This window comes from Salminus brasiliensis, chromosome 2 (assembly GCF_030463535.1).
Source record: "Salminus brasiliensis chromosome 2, fSalBra1.hap2, whole genome shotgun sequence".
Lineage (NCBI taxonomy): Eukaryota > Metazoa > Chordata > Actinopteri > Characiformes > Bryconidae > Salminus > Salminus brasiliensis.
Window position 1 is genome coordinate 6,366,716 of NC_132879.1, and position 19,423 is coordinate 6,386,138.

General features: G+C 43.5%; 1 protein-coding gene across 1 annotated transcript; it reads left to right on the forward strand.

Annotated features, from left to right (window-relative positions):
• The first annotated feature begins 882 nt into the window (after positions 1 to 882).
• rnf5 (ring finger protein 5) lies at positions 883 to 18,425 on the forward strand. The gene is made up of 6 exons (XM_072674230.1): positions 883 to 1,152; positions 7,076 to 7,094; positions 9,636 to 9,748; positions 9,917 to 9,971; positions 10,219 to 10,330; positions 12,367 to 18,425. Exons 1-6 carry the CDS (start codon positions 968 to 970, stop codon positions 12,483 to 12,485), a joined length of 603 nt encoding a protein of 200 aa, XP_072530331.1. The 5' UTR covers positions 883 to 967; the 3' UTR covers positions 12,486 to 18,425.
• Positions 18,426 to 19,423: the final 998 nt, after the last annotated feature.

Genomic DNA, 19,423 nt, shown 5'->3' on the forward strand with positions numbered 1-19,423 from the left:
GTGAATGGGGTGCCAAAGTCTGTGTAACCCCCTTATAGTAACCCCCAACCTACTGCATGGGGTGCCACAGAAACCACTTGGTAACATCCTAGCAACCATCTGAGACACCATAGCAACTACCTGGGATGCCATAGCAACTGCACCTTGCAACACTTTAGCACCCACTTAGCCACCACTTAGTAACTCCATAGCAACCATCTAAGACACCATAGCAACTACCTGGGATGCCACAGCAACTGCACCTGGCAAAACACTTTAGCAACCACCTAGCAACCACTTAGTAACTCCATAGCAACCATCTAAGACACCATAGCAACTACCTGGAATGCCATAGCAACTGCACCTTGCAACACTTTAGCAACCACCTAGCAACTCCATAGCAACCACCTACCAGCATCATATCAGCCACCTAGCAATGACTAACCCCCTACACCGTTTGACTCCCCATGGTTTTCAATCTCACTTAAAATGTGCCCACTTCACAGGGAACTACTGGGCACCTTATTATTTGGAAAGAGTGCAAGCTTATTCTGTCTGTTATTTTATATACTTTATATATTTTTATTTTATATTTATATTTATTAAAACTTTCATTAGTAACGAAATACATCAATTAAACACTAGAGTGCACTGTTTATCATTTATTTGATGGGACTCCAATTATACAGCCCGATGCCAGAGACAACATTTTTTTGTACTATGAGATACATTATTTTTTAATAAATATTTAATACATAATAGTGCTTACGTTATTTAAATAGTGTGTCATTTAATAAGTAGCAGTAGCAGCAAACACGCGTTTGGAGGGGACTTTTATTATGCCTCATGAGGCGAGGGACTTTTATGTGTGTTGAGACGGGAGGGCGCTTGGCTGTAGGTGTGTTCCGGAAGCAGGAGGCTCGCTGTGTGTCAGGAGAGACAGAGAAGAAGAAGAGGAGGAGGAGGAGGAGAAGAAGGAGGAGGAGAGATGGCGGCGGCGGCGGAGCCCCGGAGCGGGGGAGAGGGACACCACACCGGGGACGGCGACCGAGACCGAGACGGGGAGCGGGACGGGGAGCGGGACGGGGAGCGGGAGAGGGCGGCCTTCGAGTGTAACATCTGTCTGGACACAGCGAGGGACGCCGTGATCAGCCTGTGTGGACACCTCTTCTGGTACCTTCAGTTTATTCACGCTAATTTAGTCTGGAAACACCAGCAGAGACTAAACCGAGTGGAGGTACCTCCTAAAGAGGGGTCATAGACCGGTACTGTCCTGTAGGACACCTTGAGGAAACCATCAGATGGGTCAGAAACCAGTCCTTTTGGACCCTGTACCCACCCACCAACCCACCAACCCACCTCCAGACCCCAATACAACCAGCAGGAACAGTGGGAACATCATGACCATCTTCTGACAGCTATATTAATATAATAAGTACATAATAATAATAATATTAATAATAATATTATTAATAATAGTTATCTTCTGTTACTTAGCTAGATATCTACTTTTCTTAATGCATACTTATATAAATAAGCACAATAACCATAATAACTCTATATATTTAGGCTGTAATAATATAATATGTATATATAAATATAATATAACCATAAATACTACTATTATAGTATTATTAGCTACACTATAGGTGTGTGAATAAGCATTATAACCATACATATGACTTCTGTAGGGTACATAATACATCTAATCTGGTTAATATAGCACTATAATGAGTAAGTATTGGATTATTGTTTGAGTAAAATATGGCATAACTTATTTTATTAATAATAATTATATCTGGAGAGGGCAGGTAGTACGGCAGGTAGGCAGGCAGGCAGGTAGACAGGTAGGCAGGCAGGCAGGCAGGTAGGTAGGCAGGCAGGTAGACAGGCAGGTAGACAGGCAGGCAGGCAGGTAGGTAGGCAGGCAGGTAGGCAGGCAGGCAGGTAGGTAGGTAGGCAGGCAGGCAGGCAGGTAGGTAGGTAGGTAGGCAGGTAGGCAGGCAGGCAGGTAGGTAGGTAGGTAGGCAGGCTGGCAGGCAGGCTCGCTAGTACACCTGGCTCCTTCACCTGCTCTGAACTAGACTGGAGAGAAAGCTGGGGCTTGTAAACACTCAACACTTCATTAATGACTATAAACACACGCCGCTCTTCTGAGACCGGGTGTGTCAGAGTTATGCAGGCTGGAGAAGCACCGTGGATTCGGGCCTTCAGCAGTTCGTGGACGGGCTGCGTTAGCTGGTGCCCGTCCCCTCGCCCTGAACACCGTGGCTCAGGGTCTCATCAGCGCCTCATTTGGACCTTTTTTGCCCCCAAAACCGATGCAAACAAGGGTCCCCGGAAAGCCCTGACAGTTTTACCCCCTCGTTTTTAACGTATCTGTATCTTAACAGCTGGATAATCCCCGCTGAATGGGCTGCTGTTGAGGAAACGGGGGAACGGTGGCTTAGCCTAGCTGTTAGCTAGCTAGCTGTAGCTGGCGGTGTGGCCGGGCTTAAGCAGAGTAGCTAAGCTAACTAACTAACTGTTCGCTAATTATTATAAATAACAGCTGTTTAATCGTGTTTGAGTGATTTTCTCCTGGGTTTAATCTTCGTGAACGTGGTTTTTTACGTCTCACTGGACATTTCTGACTGGCTAGCTGGTGCTAGCCTGCTAGCTAGCTAGCTTTGTTGTTGTTTACCGAAGTGCGAGGAGGTGGAGGAGGAGGAGGTGGATGAGGAGGAGGTGGATGAGGATGAGGAGGAGGTGGATGAGGAGGAGGTGGAGGAGGAGGTGGTGGTGGATGAGGATGAGGTGGAGGAGGAGGATGAGGAGGTGGATGAGGATGAGGAGGTGGATGAGGTGGAGGTGGTGGAGGAGGTGGAGGTGGTGGTGGATGTGGAGGAGGAGGATGAGGAGGTGGATGAGGAGGTGGTGGAGGAGGAGGAGGTGGATGAGGTGGAGGAGGAGGTGGATGAGGTGGAGGTGGTGGAGGAGGAGGAGGTGGATGAGGTGGTGGAGGTGGAGGAGGAGGTGGAGGTGGATGAGGAGGAGGTGGATGAGGATGAGGAGGTGGAGGAGGATGAGGAGGAGGTGGAGGAGGATGAGGTGGAGGAGGAGGTGGATGTGGAGGAGGAGGATGAGGAGGTGGATGAGGATGAGGAGGTGGATGAGGTGGAGGTGGTGGAGGAGGTGGAGGTGGTGGTGGATGTGGAGGAGGAGGATGAGGAGGTGGATGAGGAGGTGGTGGAGGAGGAGGAGGTGGATGAGGTGGAGGAGGAGGTGGATGAGGTGGAGGTGGTGGAGGAGGAGGAGGTGGATGAGGTGGAGGAGGAGGTGGATGAGGTGGAGGTGGAGGAGGAGGAGGTGGATGAGGAGGAGGAGGAGGACCTGGACCTGGAAGCAGGTTCAACGTCTAACGTGAAGCTCTAACGTTATCTGAACGTGAATGAGACGAGGGGTGTGATATTAGCTAGCTAACACCTACACAAACACGACGGGGCTGGGGTTGGGGTTGGGGCTGGGGCTGGGGCTGGGGTTGGGGTCTGCTGCTTGCTGGCTTACTGGCTGGACATTGCTCCACCACTGGCTTGGTGCTTTCTAAGCTCATGGAGAGCTTAGTGGTGGTGCCCAGTGTGTAAAATGTGCCCTACAGGGTTTCATGCAGATGCAGAATTAGGAGGATGGGGGGCTGCTGCTGCTGCTGCTGTTGCTGCTGCCCCCCAGTAGATCAGGTGATGTCCAGCAGCGTATGGTGGAGGTGCATGGCCCTGCATGAGCTGGTAGCTGGTTTTGCTGTGGTCTTTGGCTTAGTCTATAACTATAACTAGGAGTTAAGCAAGGATGAGCATTAACAGCCAGTTTCCAGTTCTTCACAGCCGAAATTGGGCCCTCTAACAAACCCGAAGGTCGTGCTGTGGAGCTAAGTGGGCACCTGAAGCACCAGAGCTTTGTCTTTGCAAAATTTCGCGATGTAAGTAAGGTTACTTGGACGTAAATGGGTCAGTTAAACCATTAGGTGACCGTTGGATGACCGTGAAATGCAATAGAGAGACAGAGCTATGACTGCCGAAGTTGAAGCTGTGAATTGGTGGGTTTCTTGATTGGTGCAAGACTGGCCGTCTGTTTCCTAGCCTGGTCGGTTTTGACTGTAGATGGATGGATGGAGAGATGGATTCTACTTTCTTGTCAATGCTCTGTACAAGTACAAGACAGTGAAATGTAGCTAGTATCTACCAGAAGTGCAAAAATGCCAGTATAGCCAGGGTGGGGTGGGGTAGGGTGGGCTTTAGTGCAGTGTAATAGTTTGCCTCCTTAAGTGATATTAACAATACTACAGCTGCTACTGCTATTACTAATAATCAATCAGACCTATATAGCACCGGGCTATCAATGACCGGGTTGTGGGTTCAGTACCCGGGCTAGGTCTTGAGCAAGACCCTTCACCCTCCCTGCTTCCCAGGCTTCTCAGCAATGGCTGCTCACAGTCATATTGTGTGTGTGTGTGTGTTCACTGCACGAATGGGTTAAAGGCAGAGGCCAAATTGGTGGTCTTGTCACCTTTCACGTACCCATGGTCGCTTTACAGTTCCAAGGATGGAAGGAAGGTCAGAAATAATGTGGCTAAAGGGAGTGGTTGAGCCGTTAAGAGAAAAGATGTGGGTTTAAAGGTGGAAGATCTGCAAGTACATGCCCGAATGGATGAAGGTCAGGAGATCCAGAGAAAGGCAGCAGCAACACCTACCGACCTAATGACCTTCCACCTATAATGGACAACCTGAACGTGGGCTCTTAATTTGTAGCTGTTGAGGGCGTGCAGGACTTGCAGAACTTTGTAAGGCATACATGCTGTTACTGGTAGCCAGTATAACTGGTGAAGGACGGGGGTAACGAGGGCCGAGTTCATAGTGGGTGGTAAGACCCTGGCTGAAGAGTTTGAAAAGTACTGGAGAGGCAGAAGAACTTTTGAAGGTTCAGAAGACTAACCAAAATGTAGTAAAGACGTGTACCAGCATCTCAGCATCTTTAGAAGTCAGCATAGATGCGCTCTATGTCCAAATGTTTGTGGACACCCCTATTGAGTACACTAATTGAATTTGCACAGATGTGCAAATTTGTACTTATGACTTGTCTAGTCCCTGTAGAGAGGTCCTGCTAATAGAATAGGACTCTCTCGAGCAGATGAACGTCAGCCGATTGGCACCATGCTGCCTAATTCCAGGCGTGGGCTAGAGGGGTATAAAGCCCCCCCAGCATTGAGCTGTGGAGCAGTGGAAGAACTGGTGGTGTTCTCTGAAATGATGGTTGGTGCTCTATCCAGTACTTTTGAGGTGAGGTGGGGTGGCGATCATCATCCAACAACGCTCTTGTCGCTGAATGCAATCAAATCTTCACAGCAATGCTGCTCCAAAATCTAGTAGAAAGCCTTCTTCCCTGAACAGTAGAGACAGATACTCCAATAAAAGCAGGATCGACTCTTTTTAATACCCTTGAGTTCAGAAGAAATGACGCATGCATAGGTGTCCCAATACTTTTGTCCAAATATTGTATTGTTTTGATCAGCAGGCTTACTGTGGAAGCGATGGGCCTGTGTGGTTACTTAACAGCAGAGTGTATTTGAGGTGAAATGACTCTCGGCTAACACGGGAGTAGTCCAAATCCGAGGGGAGGGGAGGGGGGGGGGTTGTTCAAGCTTTCAGCTGGGCTTGTCCCACTGAGGCGTAATGAACTCTCGCTGGAGTTAATTGGAGATTAGGGACCTTGAGTAGGATTAGGGTCACTGTAGTGGAGGAGTATAAATAAACTTGGATGTATTTATAAATATATAGCGATGTTTTTTCATCTGTTTTTTTTAATGGTCAGTTTCTCGGGCAGTTAGAGAACTTTATTGAACAGTTAAAGTGGCTCAATGACAGTTTTAAGAGCCTATAATGCTTCATGTACTGGCCATCTCTTCAGTCTAACCTTCTTATTGATGATGGAAAGTGGGCTAGACCTACAGGTTGAGTGTGTAATGGTTCCTCATGTGTTTATACACTAACAGTCAGGTATTTTTAGATGTTCCTGCTGGAGCTTTGTACACTAGACAGCCTCATCACCCTATAAGTCAACTGCTGCCTGTGTTTCATGGCTATGGTAGTCTAATAATCCAATTAGCAGCACCTTAAGAACTCGTATCTGTCAGTCTTTGTTATTAAGAGACCTGCCGATATGGGAATATCTGTGGATGGTGATATATATATATATACAATGTAAAAATCAGGTGTAAATCCAGATGAATGAGCCTTTTGGAGCAATGTAACACTTTCTGTAGAGTTATTCTGCTCTTTTGGAGAATAAATACATTATTAAATATAATGTCTGATAAATGTACAATTACTGACATGATTCAGTGGCATAATCTCTACTTATAAATAAAATGGAAAATTTAAAGACACATTTATTATTAGTAGTAGTGTTATTATTCTTGTTATTATTATTATTGTTAAAATATATTTTGTTTATTATGCATCTACTGCAAAAAATAATTAAGTAGTACTGAAAAGATTTCTGTAACAATAGTGATACTATTATTTGTGCTTTTTTTTTATAAAGAACATTTTAACCCTTATGGTTCTAAAATATTGATGATCTTTATCCACCGTGACATCCGTCAGGAGGTGGGTTCTACATATTAATTATAATGGGTTATACATATTGCACCACACCCATCAGAATCTGAGCTGGGTCAGAACATCGCCAAAACCTCAGGCAGGTCTTGTGGGGTGTTCCTGATGTGCAGAAGTCAGTACCTACCAAAAGTGCTCCAAGGAAGGACAACTAGGGAACCGCTGACAGGGTCATGGGCACCCAAGACTCTGGTGCCAGATACCAAAGAATGGTTGATCACTGAGATTCAGACATGTTTGGGATCTGATGGTGCTTCTTTAGTCTACAGTGGGAGATGCTAGGCTGGTTAGTTAGACTGCCACCAATCTCAGTGTTTGGTTGCATTGTCTAGAGATGCTTTAGAGAAAGCCAGTCCTAGATGTTAACTATAACAACTAAAGTCTCTCTCTCTCTCTCTCTCTCTCTCTCTGTCTCTCTCTCTGTCTCTGTCTCTGTCTCTCCACAGCTGGCCATGTCTCCATCAGGTAAGTCAGCTTTGTGTTTCATCTTGCTCCTTTTCTATTGATTTTTTTTCTCTCAGCCCAGTCAGCTGTTATCTGCCCACTCTGAACAGTTCCAGTGTCTGTAATCTTACGCACGAGGAGCTGGTGCCATTGCCATGTTTGAACCATCGTAGGAATGATGGCTTTTAAAATCTAGATACCTCTAGAAGCAGAAGCAGATTGGGAGTCTGAACCAGTACCACCCAACATGTTCCAGTTCACTGGGTGCTTTGAGTATCTGCTGGGGGGCTTGGATATTTATTTAATATTTAGTAATTTACTATGTTTTTATTATATATATTTATATATTTTAACTGCACAAGGAACAGTTTATATCAGTGAGTTCTAGTAAACTCAAAAAGTCACTTACAGTCATCAGTGTATGCAGCTTTCCACATGCTAAAAGAACTCAACCCTGGCCATGATGGGTGCGTCCCGATTGTCCACAAATGATTAATATGAACTAGTTTTTAAAGTATGAAGCGTGAAGTATAGAGTTAAGTGTGCTCAAACTTCCGACATGCATACTCTGAACCAGACAGTTATTGAGTGTGGTTATGATGGACACTATTATACCGTGTGCGAAACAGAAAGGGAAGAGCTTCTCGCATCTGGAACAGTTATTAGGGGGGAAAAAAGGTGGCTGAAGAACTTGCAGTGACGTGTGTTGGCATAGTGGAGCTTCATCTCTTCTGTGTTAATATTTCGGTGTGCCAGTCTGCCAAACTTGCACTAAGGCTAGTATATCGTCTATAGAATATAGTAGTCGTGTGTACTGCACAATTGGGACGCAGCCACTGAATTTTGAAGTTTCTCAAAGCGGGATTATGTAAGAATTAGGTTTTTTGGTATTCTCCTGGGCTCCCCCCTACAGCGGGGGAGTGTAATTCACGTTTAGTACACTGCAGTAAATGCAAAATGTAGCTTTTACGCTGTACACATTGTTTGTGGACAAGCTGGGAGAGACAGAACCATCATCTGAAAGTGAAGAAGCTTGTGGTTTGAGGCGGTAGAGTAATACTACACATCACACAGCAGTTCTGGAGAGAGGTCTCTCTCACGCAGCTCCTCCAAAGGTCTGTAGTGTCGTAGCGGCGTTCCGGCCCGAAGTCCAGGCATGACTGGTAACGCCGTTCTCCCTGTTGCAGTCAGTGGAGCATCAGCATGCGATTTTAAAGTCAGCTATTTAAGACTGTCCCCTCAAAGCTAGCTGAGAGACAGACCCCTGTTCTGCTGCGAGGCACGGAACAACTATCCTCTCTGTACTGTGGTGTAAACACAGCGTTAGTGTGTTGTGAAATCAGTGTGGATGGGTGTGTGTGTTTGGGCCAGTCAGGAGAGGACACTGTTGCTAAATCAGGGACACACTAAACCGGTTAGTGTGTGACGAGTTTAATTCTGTAACAGTTAACACAGCGGTCACGTCACACACCCCGTGTTTCACCCCTTCCAGCGCCCAGAGGGGGGTGTGGGTGTGTGTCACATGCTTCAGTCACATGGCCTTAAGTATTAGATCCTGCTGGTTTCTTGCTGTGTGTGAGTTTTCACCCAAAATGATAAAATGTAAAAAATATTGACGGTCAGGAAGATGTTCATATACATCCAGAGCAGTCTGTATACCTTTCCTTGCCTTTTACGCTGATCAGTCACAACGTCAGAACCACTTAATGAGAATAAGATTGATCATCTGATGGCATGTAGTCGACATATTGGACTGCAAGTGAACAGTCAGGTCTTGAAGGTGATGAAGGTGTTAATGGAAAAATGGGCAAGCGTAAGAATCTGAGACACTGACAAGAACCAAACTCCATCTCCTCCAAACTCCTCTCTCCATTTTTGAAGGTATTTTCGTCCTCACAGAGACCGAGAAACGTTTGCATGAGAATGCTAGCTCTGTTAGGAGGCGACAGTACCTCGGAGAGATACATCCAAACACCATGAAGAGGGAGGAGGTTTAATCCCAAATGCTCCCTATGTAGTGTACTACACTACATCTACGCTTAATATATCAGTAAAAGAGCAGTATTTACACATTCATTTGTGGAAATCTGAAATCTAGTGCTGTGATCATACCCAATGAGACCATACCCAAAACATCAGGCCAGTCTTGTGTGGCGTTCCCATTGTGTAGTGGTCAGAACCCTCCAAAAGTGCTCCAAGAAAGGACAACCGGTGAATCTGCGACAGGGTCAAAGGCACCCAAGACTCATTGTCCCTCATGGAGGCTCCACCTCACAACACTTTAGGTCTTGTGGAGTTGATGCCTTGACAGGTCAGAGCTGTTTTGGCGGCTCTAGAGGAACTTTGGTGGTTTTAATGTTCAGTGTATTCTGTCGATAATAAACGTAATTATTGTTTAGTTTAAGTACTTTGCTGTAAAGTTTCTGTACTCCTATATTCTCTAATTGTTGTTTTTTTTTTCTCAAACACTTAAATACTTTACATTGTTTATGTATAATGGTGCTATAAAACATATTACTCTTTCTCTCTCTCCTTCCCTCGATTTCTCCCTCCTCGTGTCAGTGGTTAGAGACAAGGCCAAGCAGGCAGCAGTGTCCGGTGTGTAAAGCTGGAATCAGCAGAGATAAAGTTATTCCTCTGTATGGCCGCGGCAGCACCAGCCAAGAGGACCCCAGGTGTGTTTGTGTTTTTTTTTGTGTGTGTATGGGTATCTCTCTAAGTCAGTAAGCTGTGTGTGTGTGTGTATGGATATCTCTGTAAGTCAGTAACCTGTGTGTGTGTGTGTATGGATATCTCTGTAAGTCAGTAACCTGTGTGTGTGTGTGTGTGTGTGTGTGTCACAGATTGAAAACGCCACCTCGACCTCAAGGACAGAGAACAGAGCCTGAAAGTAGAGGGGTGAGTCATATATATGTGACCCACTCACTCTGCGACCCTCCCTGACCCACTGACTTGCTCACAACTTGCTGGTCGACCTGTTCACACCCCTCAATCACAGACCCCTTAACTCTCTCTCTATTTATTCACTCTCATTTATTTACTCACTCGTTCGATTAACTCCCTCAATAATTTACTCACTTATACACTCACCCATGCTTATATATGATGTTAGATCTTCATTGTGTCTCTCTCTGTCTTTCTGTAGCCGTTTCATGGGTTCGGGGACACAGGCTTCCACATGTCGTTTGGAATCGGTGCTTTTCCCTTCGGTTTCTTCACTACAGTCTTCAACACCAACGACCCTTTTCACAGAGCAGGTTAGACCCACACACACACCTATTGATGAGATTTATGACTTTTGCTATGTCATCATTCTGTAGTTGACATCATGCCCATAGTAGGAACTCCACTTGTAAGCCTCAAATAATGAAGCAGATTAGTATGGTCCTCCACAGAGTGTTTAAGAATTTCAGTAAAACCTGTATAGTCATGAAACCTCATCTTCTGGACGAAACGACAAAAGACCAGCCTGTTCCAGAATTATAGAAAAAGAAGAGAATGGAGCATAGAAGAAGCACACATTATCTGTCAAGCATGATGGAGGTAGTGTGAACGTCACTGCGTCCTCTGAATTATGAGCTCCTGGTAGATTCAAAATATTATCAGCTATCCCTTCATGCAAGCTTTTATAATATTGTCAGCTATCGCTTCATGCAAGCTTTAATGAGAATGTATGGGGTTTCTGTGAAGATAACCCAATGGTTGCCCCTTTACAGTATCGGATTTAACTAGTCCCAAGGGCTGTCTGGATATAATTGGACACATACACTTTTAATGCAGAAGGATCTGGGACTTGTGTTGAACCTGTATTTAACTGACAAATATGCATACAAAAACCTCTGCCAGTGACAACTTATTAAAAGAGAAGAGAAATCGAGGAAGAGAAATGTTTCCCGCTCTGTTACGTCACCTTTCCTGTTAATTACACGTTCTGTACAACAGTTACACAACTTTTCCACTGTTTGGGAACTGAGGATACTATTTGTTGCAGAACTTAATGACCATTCTGGTCCACCAGTATGTCCACCAGCTTAAGCTAGTCAACTATGGTCCTATGCTTAACAGCAAGGAGTAGGAGTACGTAATATAGTAATAGGGTGGTGGAACATGTAATAGGGTGTGTAATAGTGAAGTTTACAGAGTTTGTAATAGTGGTATAGTGTGTAATAGAGAATGTAGTAAAGTTGTATAGTATAGTAGAGTGGTGAAATGTGTAATAAAGTAATAGAGTGGTGATTTGTGTGAGAGCCATGAATAGGGTATGTATTAGAGGAGAATATATGTAATAGGGTTTATAATAGTGTTAAAATGTGTAATAAAGAATGTAATAAAGAGGTATAGTGTGTAATAGTATGCGATGGTGTAAAATAGTGTGTGTAGTATATGAATATGTATATGTATAGTATGTAATGGAGTATGCAGTTCTGTAGGCGTATGCAGTGGAGTTAATGGAGTATGTAATGAAGTCAGTCCTAGTGTGTCTGAGTGTGTAATGGAGTATGTGATGGAGTCTGAATATTTGATAGAGTAATGAATAGGGTGTGTAATAGAGTGGTGAAATATGTATTAGGGTTTGTAATAGTACATAATAGTGTTAAAATGTGTAATAAAGAATTTAATAAAGTGGTATAGTGTGTAATAGTATGTGATGGTGCAAAATTGTTTGTAGGAGAGTGGTGAAATGTGTAGTAAAGTAAGTCATAGAGTATGTGTATGTAATGGAGTTAGTTATAGAGTGGTTAAGTATGTGATAGAGTAATGAATAAGGTGTATGATGGAGTGGTGTAGAGTGATGGTGTGTGGTAGATTGGTAATACATTTACATTTATGGCATTTAGCTGACGCTCTTATCCAGAGCGACTTACAAGGTTACTCGTATTACAGAGTTGGGTCAACGTAGTGTTAGGAGACTTGCCCAAGGACTCTTATTGGTGTAGCACAGCATAGCCACCCAGACTGGGAATCGAACCCCAGTTTTCCACATGGTGTAGTAGCTCACTGGCAGGTAGTGGTGTTGTTATCTGTTGCGCCACACCAAGACTATGTAGTAGTGGAATAGTGTGTAAAGGAGTTGAAATCCTGAATGACTGACCCTTGACTATGCTGTCCCACACAGTAATCAAGTATTCAATTCTGTGAAAAGTGATGCAGTACAGTAACTATTACTGGTTCTGTGAAAAACTACTTTTGTAAAAGTAACACTTATCATATCTTGTCCTCATCTGGAAGGTCAGTTTAAAGGAAGTAACTGGTTACTGTATTTATTTACACATTGCTTTCTGTGTTTTTTTAGATCCTCACTATGCAGGAGATCACCAAGGCAATGGGAACCCCAACAACGGCAACAACTGGCAGGACTCGCTCTTCCTCTTCCTCGCCATCTTCTTCTTCTTCTGGATGCTGAGTGTGTGAGAGAGAGTGTGTGTGTTTAATCAAGGGAGGAATACTGAGAGACAGAAAGAGAGAGAGAGGAAAAGAACACAGAAGAGGACAGAGGATACACACGCACACGCACACGCACACACACACACACACACACGTGCACACACACATACATATACGGTACTGTTAATAGATGACCTCTGTGTAACACCCCCCACCCCCTCTTGGAGAAAATACTTTTTTGTGGGAAAAAAATTCTGCCGCTCTCTTACTTTTCTCCTCTCTTCTCCTTTCAGACTTGTACACACAGTGTCTGCACACACAGCCCATACACTGAGAGGTTTAAGGCTCAGACACAGAGAGAAAGAGAGAGTTTGATGGCAAGGGAGAGTGTCTTAAAAGTGGACGACATGCACTAAGTGTCCAAAAGTTTGTGGACACATTTTTATGAATGCATTCAGCTGTTTTAAGTTGTGCACATGCACAACCTATCTAGCCCCTGTAGAGAAGCACTGCCAAAAGAAAAGGACTTCTCTCTGGAGCAGATAAACATGAACCTATTGGCACCATGCTGGCTAATGCCAGTTGTGGGCTAGAGGGGTATAAAGCCCCCCCCAGCACTGAGCTGTGGAGCAGTGGAAGAGCTGTGTTCTCTGAAATGATGGTTGGTGCTCCATCCAGTACTTTTAAGATGAGTTGGGGAGTTGTGGATGATGAGGTGGGGTGGTGATCATCCTCCAACATCTTGACCTCACTAATGCTCTTGTTGCTGAATGCAATCAAATCCTCACAGCAGTGCTCCTCCAAAATCTAGTTGAAAGCTGCCTTCTCTGGACAGTAGAGACAGATACTCCAACAAAAGCAGGATAAACTCTTGAATACGCTTGATTTCAAAAGGAACAATGAAAGCACAGGTGTCCCAATACTTTTGTCCATATATAGTGTATGTTAACTATGTTTAAGGTGGCTTCACTTGCCATGATAGTGTTTTGTTTTTTAGATAAAACAAACAGTTTTGTAATGACCCCTTATTCACACTGTTAGTCAGGGTGGGCAAAAAATTAAATGCTTTGCATAGAGACACACACACGCACACTCCCTCTCTCTCTCTCCTTAGTGTTTTGAGGAATTTCCTCACGAATATAAGAAGCCTTTTCTAATCTGCTCTGATTTGAACACTGTTATCATCGCTCACGTTACGCAACAGATTTTCGTACCAAAGAAACAAATCGTTAGTATAGAAACACACCGAGAGGAAGTTGTTAACGTAGGTAAATTGCTAATAAATAAACAAAGCAGCAGATGAACATGTATGTGAAGTATTATAGAGACGTGTTTGGGGTGAGTTGTGTTCGCCTCCCCTCTCTCTCTCACAGCAGTTACCGGTCTGTGCACTGTGCTAGCTTTATAAAGGTGAGGGTCTGTCAGTGTTCGTGTTATTTTGTCCCTGAGTTGCAGGAAAGGAGTCTCTGAGAGCCAGGGGTGAGATTAGTGTTCAGAGAGGGGTAAAAAGCAGGATCTCTGACCTCTGGCCTGAACAGTTCAGTGATTCAGTGATTTTTGAGGAAATGATTCAGTGAATCACCCAATGTAACATTTCACCACAGTTCGATTCAGGTTGATTCAGTTCTTTGTAGGGATGGACGATTAACACCACCTTCTTGTTTCTACGCTCTCTGTCCGTCTCCACTGATCATATCAGACCGCACATAACTCCAGACTGTATCCACTACTCCAGCCTCCTTTCACCCTGTTCTTCAATGCTCAGGACCCCACATGACAGACCACCACAGAGCAGGTAGGTGTTATTTGGGTGGTGGGTCATTCTCAGCACTGCAGTAACACTGACTGACCTGGTGGTGGGTCATTAGTTAGTGTGTGTTTCTCTGCTGGTATGAGGGGATCAGATACAGCAGTGCTGCTGGAGTGTTTAAACACTGTGTCTGTCCACTCACTGTCCACTCTCTATTAGACACTCCTACCTAGCTGGTCCAGCTTGTAGATGAAGGTAAAGTCAGAGACAGAAGCTCTCTGATCTGCTGCTGCACAGTTTCTGCTGGTCATCCTCTAGCCCTTCATCGGGACGCTGCTGCCCACAGGAAGGACGCAGTAGGCTGGATTTTTCTGGTTGGTGGACTATTCTCAGTCCAGCAGCACTGCTGTATCTGATTTACTCGTACCAGCAGCGCAACACACACTACTAACACATTCGCCACCACCAGGTCAGTCAGTGTAACTGCAGTGCTGGGAATGACCCACCACCAAAATAACACCTACCTGCTCTGTGGTGGTCAGTCCTGTGGGGTCCTGAGCATTGAAGAACAGGGTGAAAGGAGGCTGATTAAAAAAAAGTATGTGTAAATATCTAATCTAATATATAAGGCCTGATGTGATTAAACGGCATGCGCCACTAACGCAGAGTCATGTTCAGTTAATTTCATACTGAACTAATGAAATTGAATTAGTTAAATCGATGAGGTCAGAGTGTGTTTACCTCTCTCTACCTGAGCTCCGGGACAGGTGTGTGTATGTGTGAGCTGGGCACCAGCGCTGCTTCATGTTTGCTCGTGTGCAGTGTGTACTGTCTCTCCTGTGCCGGTCCACTGGGTGTGTTCTTACGCTAGTCTTGTATTCAGAGTGAACTCTCAGAGTGAACGTCTGTGAAGTCCCTTTAATAATCTCAGTGTGCATCCATATCTCATCCGAATCAGTTGCAGTGTTTCTGGAGAAAGTCACAGGGCTGTGGAATCCCAAACTGAACACACACACACACACACACACACACACTAGCATAGTGTGGTATGTGTTGCATTATGTGGAAAAACTGGTGAGTCATTAATGAGACATGGATAAATACTGGCCTGCAAAATGAACATCTGTTGGGTCACATGACCAAACTCAACATGAGTTGAACCACATCAGCTAAATTAATGGTTTCCGCATCACGTGACCAAAATTCTTAATGTTTGTTGGGTCACATGACCAAAATTTGTAACGTTTGTTTAATCACGTGACCAAAACTCATTGGAGATTCCCTTCACCGTCACTAACGATTGTTTGGTCACATGACCAAACTTTTATTATTTATTTTATTATATTTTTTTTAATCACATGACCAAAATTAACAGCAGTGTCACATGACCAAAACAGTCAACCCTTGCTGGATCACATGACTAAAATAATTAACATGTGTCAGTCCACAAGACCAAACTATTAAACATCAATTTTAAATTATCAACACTTGGATCATGTGACCAAAATTGTCACTACTTATTTGATCACATGCCCAACATTATGAACATTTGTCATGTGACCAAAATTTTAATTTGGTTAGATCACATGACCAATATTGTTACTGTTCGCACGATCACATAATTTATTATTATTATTTTTTAACATTATTAGCAGTTGTTGAATCGCATGGTCTCATAGTAATAAATCGCCACATTAATACAGACCAGTCTTTAACCACCTCGCCGTGTGAAGAACACCTGACCGTCTAAGGATGATCAGGATGCTTCCAACACGCAGGTAGAACACTGTGATTGGTTAGAGGGCTCATTTGCATATTGCAGCCACCCACAATGTCAACATTGCAGCAGTCAGTATCACAATAATGACTAACCATGTATTATGCAGCTCAGTTCAGTCTGAATCAGCCTGTTCTTCAGGCCAGTACCTCGTACAGACCTGGTTAGGCCTAGGCTTAATCTAGGTCTGGTGGACTGGTTTACCCCTAGAGGGCAGTGTTGGCAGGTTTCCAGTAAGCGTGCTGTGAGGCATTTCGTAGAGCAACCGTATCTAACAGTATCTCTTTACATTCAGGTGTAGAGGAATAATCAGACTACTTCAGACGGTCAGCCCTGTTCAGATCTGTGATGGCTTCTATTAAAGTGAGTTCCACAGATTTTTCATCATTCTCAGCGTAATTCAGTATTTGAGATGAACGCATTTCCTCTCTCGGGACGTCCTGATGCCGACTGGGACTGCCGGAATAGCCCGACTCCTTTCAGTCAGAACTTGAACTGAACTGCCGTATGCAAAATAGACACAAAACCAACAAATGGGCGGCATGCAGTCATTTCAGGGCAGACCAGACCTGACCAGAGTCTGAATTTATATTTAATTTGTGTATTAATACAAAACTGGGTTTATATTAGTGGTGAATTTAATCAAATAAAATAATTATGGATTCAATTCATAATTCATATTTTAGATCCACTGAACTGGGCAGAGCCAGGCTTTTGCCGCTGCTTGAATTATCATTAATAATTATAATTGCAGTAGATTGGTTCAGTTTGGTGGAGTGGTGCAGGTGCTGGTGCAGGTGCTGGTGCTGTGGAAGTGTAGGGGTACATCTATATATATCTATATATCTATGTTTTGTTTGTTTTTTTGGGTTTTTTGCATTAATAAGCGAAATGCAAACTATTAAAGTGAGTTCCACAGATTTTTCATAATTCTCAGCATAATTCAGTATTTGAGATGAACACATTCAGAGTGGGGAACTCAAGGGATTTCTTTACAGTGGTGGTGAATGGAACTACATATTGTCCAAACCCACCAGTGAACCTACCCTAGTCGTCTGAGCTTTATAGGCTGTGCTGCTGATGGTAAAATAGTGGCAAATCCTGAACAAATAAGTTTTCTATGGAGCATATTTTTTTGTTGTTGGTTTTTGCCTCACGACTCCCTGCATGTATCCTGCCACCACTTTAAAGATATGGGATTTTAAAACCTGTGGTTTAGACCCGAAATCTTCTCAAAGCTATGGCTAAACAGAGTCTCAGGCATCCGGCAGGGAGGGAGCTTTTACAGGCGTCTGGCTTCCTTCACCACCACTGTGAATAGATGTGATTCAGTGTGTTTCACACCAGTTCATGTATCGGTATCTGTATCGGAACAGAAAAAGATGTATTGGTGCATCCCTACTCCCTATCATAAGTGGTTGGAGGGGGGGGGGTAGCTCCCAGACCCCCCAGTTTGAAATGATGGTTAGGTCGTTATTGAGTAAGTAGGAAGAACAGCACGGGTAACCTGCACCTGCACTAGATACTAAAACCACAGAAGCTAAAGTTGCTATAGATACCTGCCAATACAACGCTTAACCAACTACCTTCCACAGTATAACCACGATTATCCACACCGTATCTGTTGCCATGACGAGTATTCTCCCAATTGTTAACCGTTTGTGTGTGCGTGTGTGTGTGTATATATTATATGTGTATATATGAATATTGTAAATGATGTTTTGAAGTGTATATCATTTTGTTTATCGGGGGGTTGATCGATTGACATGAGAATTTAGTGCTGAACTGTAGAACTGATCTAACGTGGGAAAGAGAATAGCTCCTTTTCTCTCTCGGGACGTCCTAATGCCGACTGGGATGGCCGGAATAGCCCGACTCCTTTCAGTCAGCACTTGAACTGAACTGTCGTATGCAAAAAAGTCACAAAACGAACAAATGGGCGGCATGCAGTCATTTCAGGGCAGACCAGTCCAGTTCTGACCAGTCCAGAGTCTGAATTTAATTTGTGTATTAATACAAAACTGGGATTTATTAGTGGTGAATTTAAAATAATTATGGATTAAATAATCACATTTTAGATCCACTGAACTGGGCAGAGCCAGGCTTTTGCCGCTCCTTGAATTATCATTATTAATTATAATTGCAGTAGATTGGCTCAGTTTGGTGGAGTGGTGCGGGTGCAGGTGCTGGTGCTGTGGAGGAGTCGGGGTACATCTATTTTCTTGGTTTTTTTTTGTTTGTTTTTTTTGCATATTACTGTTTAATCCACACCTTTTTATTACTCGTCTTTTTGACATTAAAACCAATAAACAGAAAGAATATTTCTACTGGGGTCTTCTGGGAGGTTGAGCAGTAATTGCACTGAAGGTCAGCGGGGCAGGAAAACTAAACGACTGTGATCTGTTTGCTGGCAATTAATGAATAAATGTTTCATACTGCACACGGCTGCTGCCTCTCCATTATTCTTCGTACGCCAATGTTTTACCAACCTGGTTTACTGCTTTAATCATTAGAACTGATCGTGTTAATGAGGGAAGGTGATTCCCACTATAAGGGTCCACACAATCCTTTTGTTTTTCTGTTTTAGATCAGGAACCTCAGTGTTTTATGAGAGGGTTGGGAAATTTCTGGAATTTTCAAATGGGAGTTAATTGGATTTAATGGGAATATAATGGGAATATTCAAAGCTGAAGGTGAAAAACTTAGACTTTGATATAGTTGGTGTAAATATACTGAAGCATAATCTTGGCTAAAATAATTAGATATGATACCAAAACTATAGCAAATATATAGCAAAGATGCTCCTCAATCCCAGGCACATGGCACATTACACACTGCAGGACTGTTGAGAAGACCACACCCCCTGCATTCACTGTTCGTTCCTCCATCACATGTACAGCATATGCCCAGATGATTTCTAGAAACCTGACACTCTCCACTACTGAAAGCACACATTTGGACTAAAGGACAATTTAAGCAACTATTAAATCGAGGTGGAATCTCACAGTTGCTCGCGATCTGCTATATCAGCTCAATGAGCAATTTCATTTGCTGCTAGTTTACCAATGCTAGCAGGCTAGCTACCTATATTTCTTACCTCAATGGGTTTCTGTAACCAAGTATTAATACTTATTAACTTAACGTTGCATTCTTTTGATTGTTTTTTTTTATTAAATGTTTAATTGTTCAATGAAATAAGTATAGTATAGTTTAAAGTTCTGCTAGCAACCAGCTAACTATGTGTCATAGTTTTTCCTTTTTTGTATCGTTATGCCTTTATGTCTGCAGGTAACCAAAAAATGGTACATTTATGAGTGTATGAACTAGTTCTTTTAAATTATTCAATATTCCAATAAATTTCCAAAAGTTCCCCAAAAATGTCAATGGAAAGTTTACGTTTTGGAATATTTCCCAAGTTCCCCAGCTAAAGTTCCCATG

Bases quoted from the DNA above. Each gene is read 5' to 3' on its own strand.
- rnf5 (XM_072674230.1), top strand. From the start codon at position 968: ATGGCGGCGGCGGCGGAGCCCCGGAGCGGGGGAGAGGGACACCACACC. The intron at 9,972-10,218 runs GTGAGTCATATA...GTCTTTCTGTAG, and splicing joins CAGAGCCTGAAAGTAGAGGG to CCGTTTCATGGGTTCGGGGA. The intron at 10,331-12,366 runs GTTAGACCCACA...GTGTTTTTTTAG, and splicing joins CGACCCTTTTCACAGAGCAG to ATCCTCACTATGCAGGAGAT.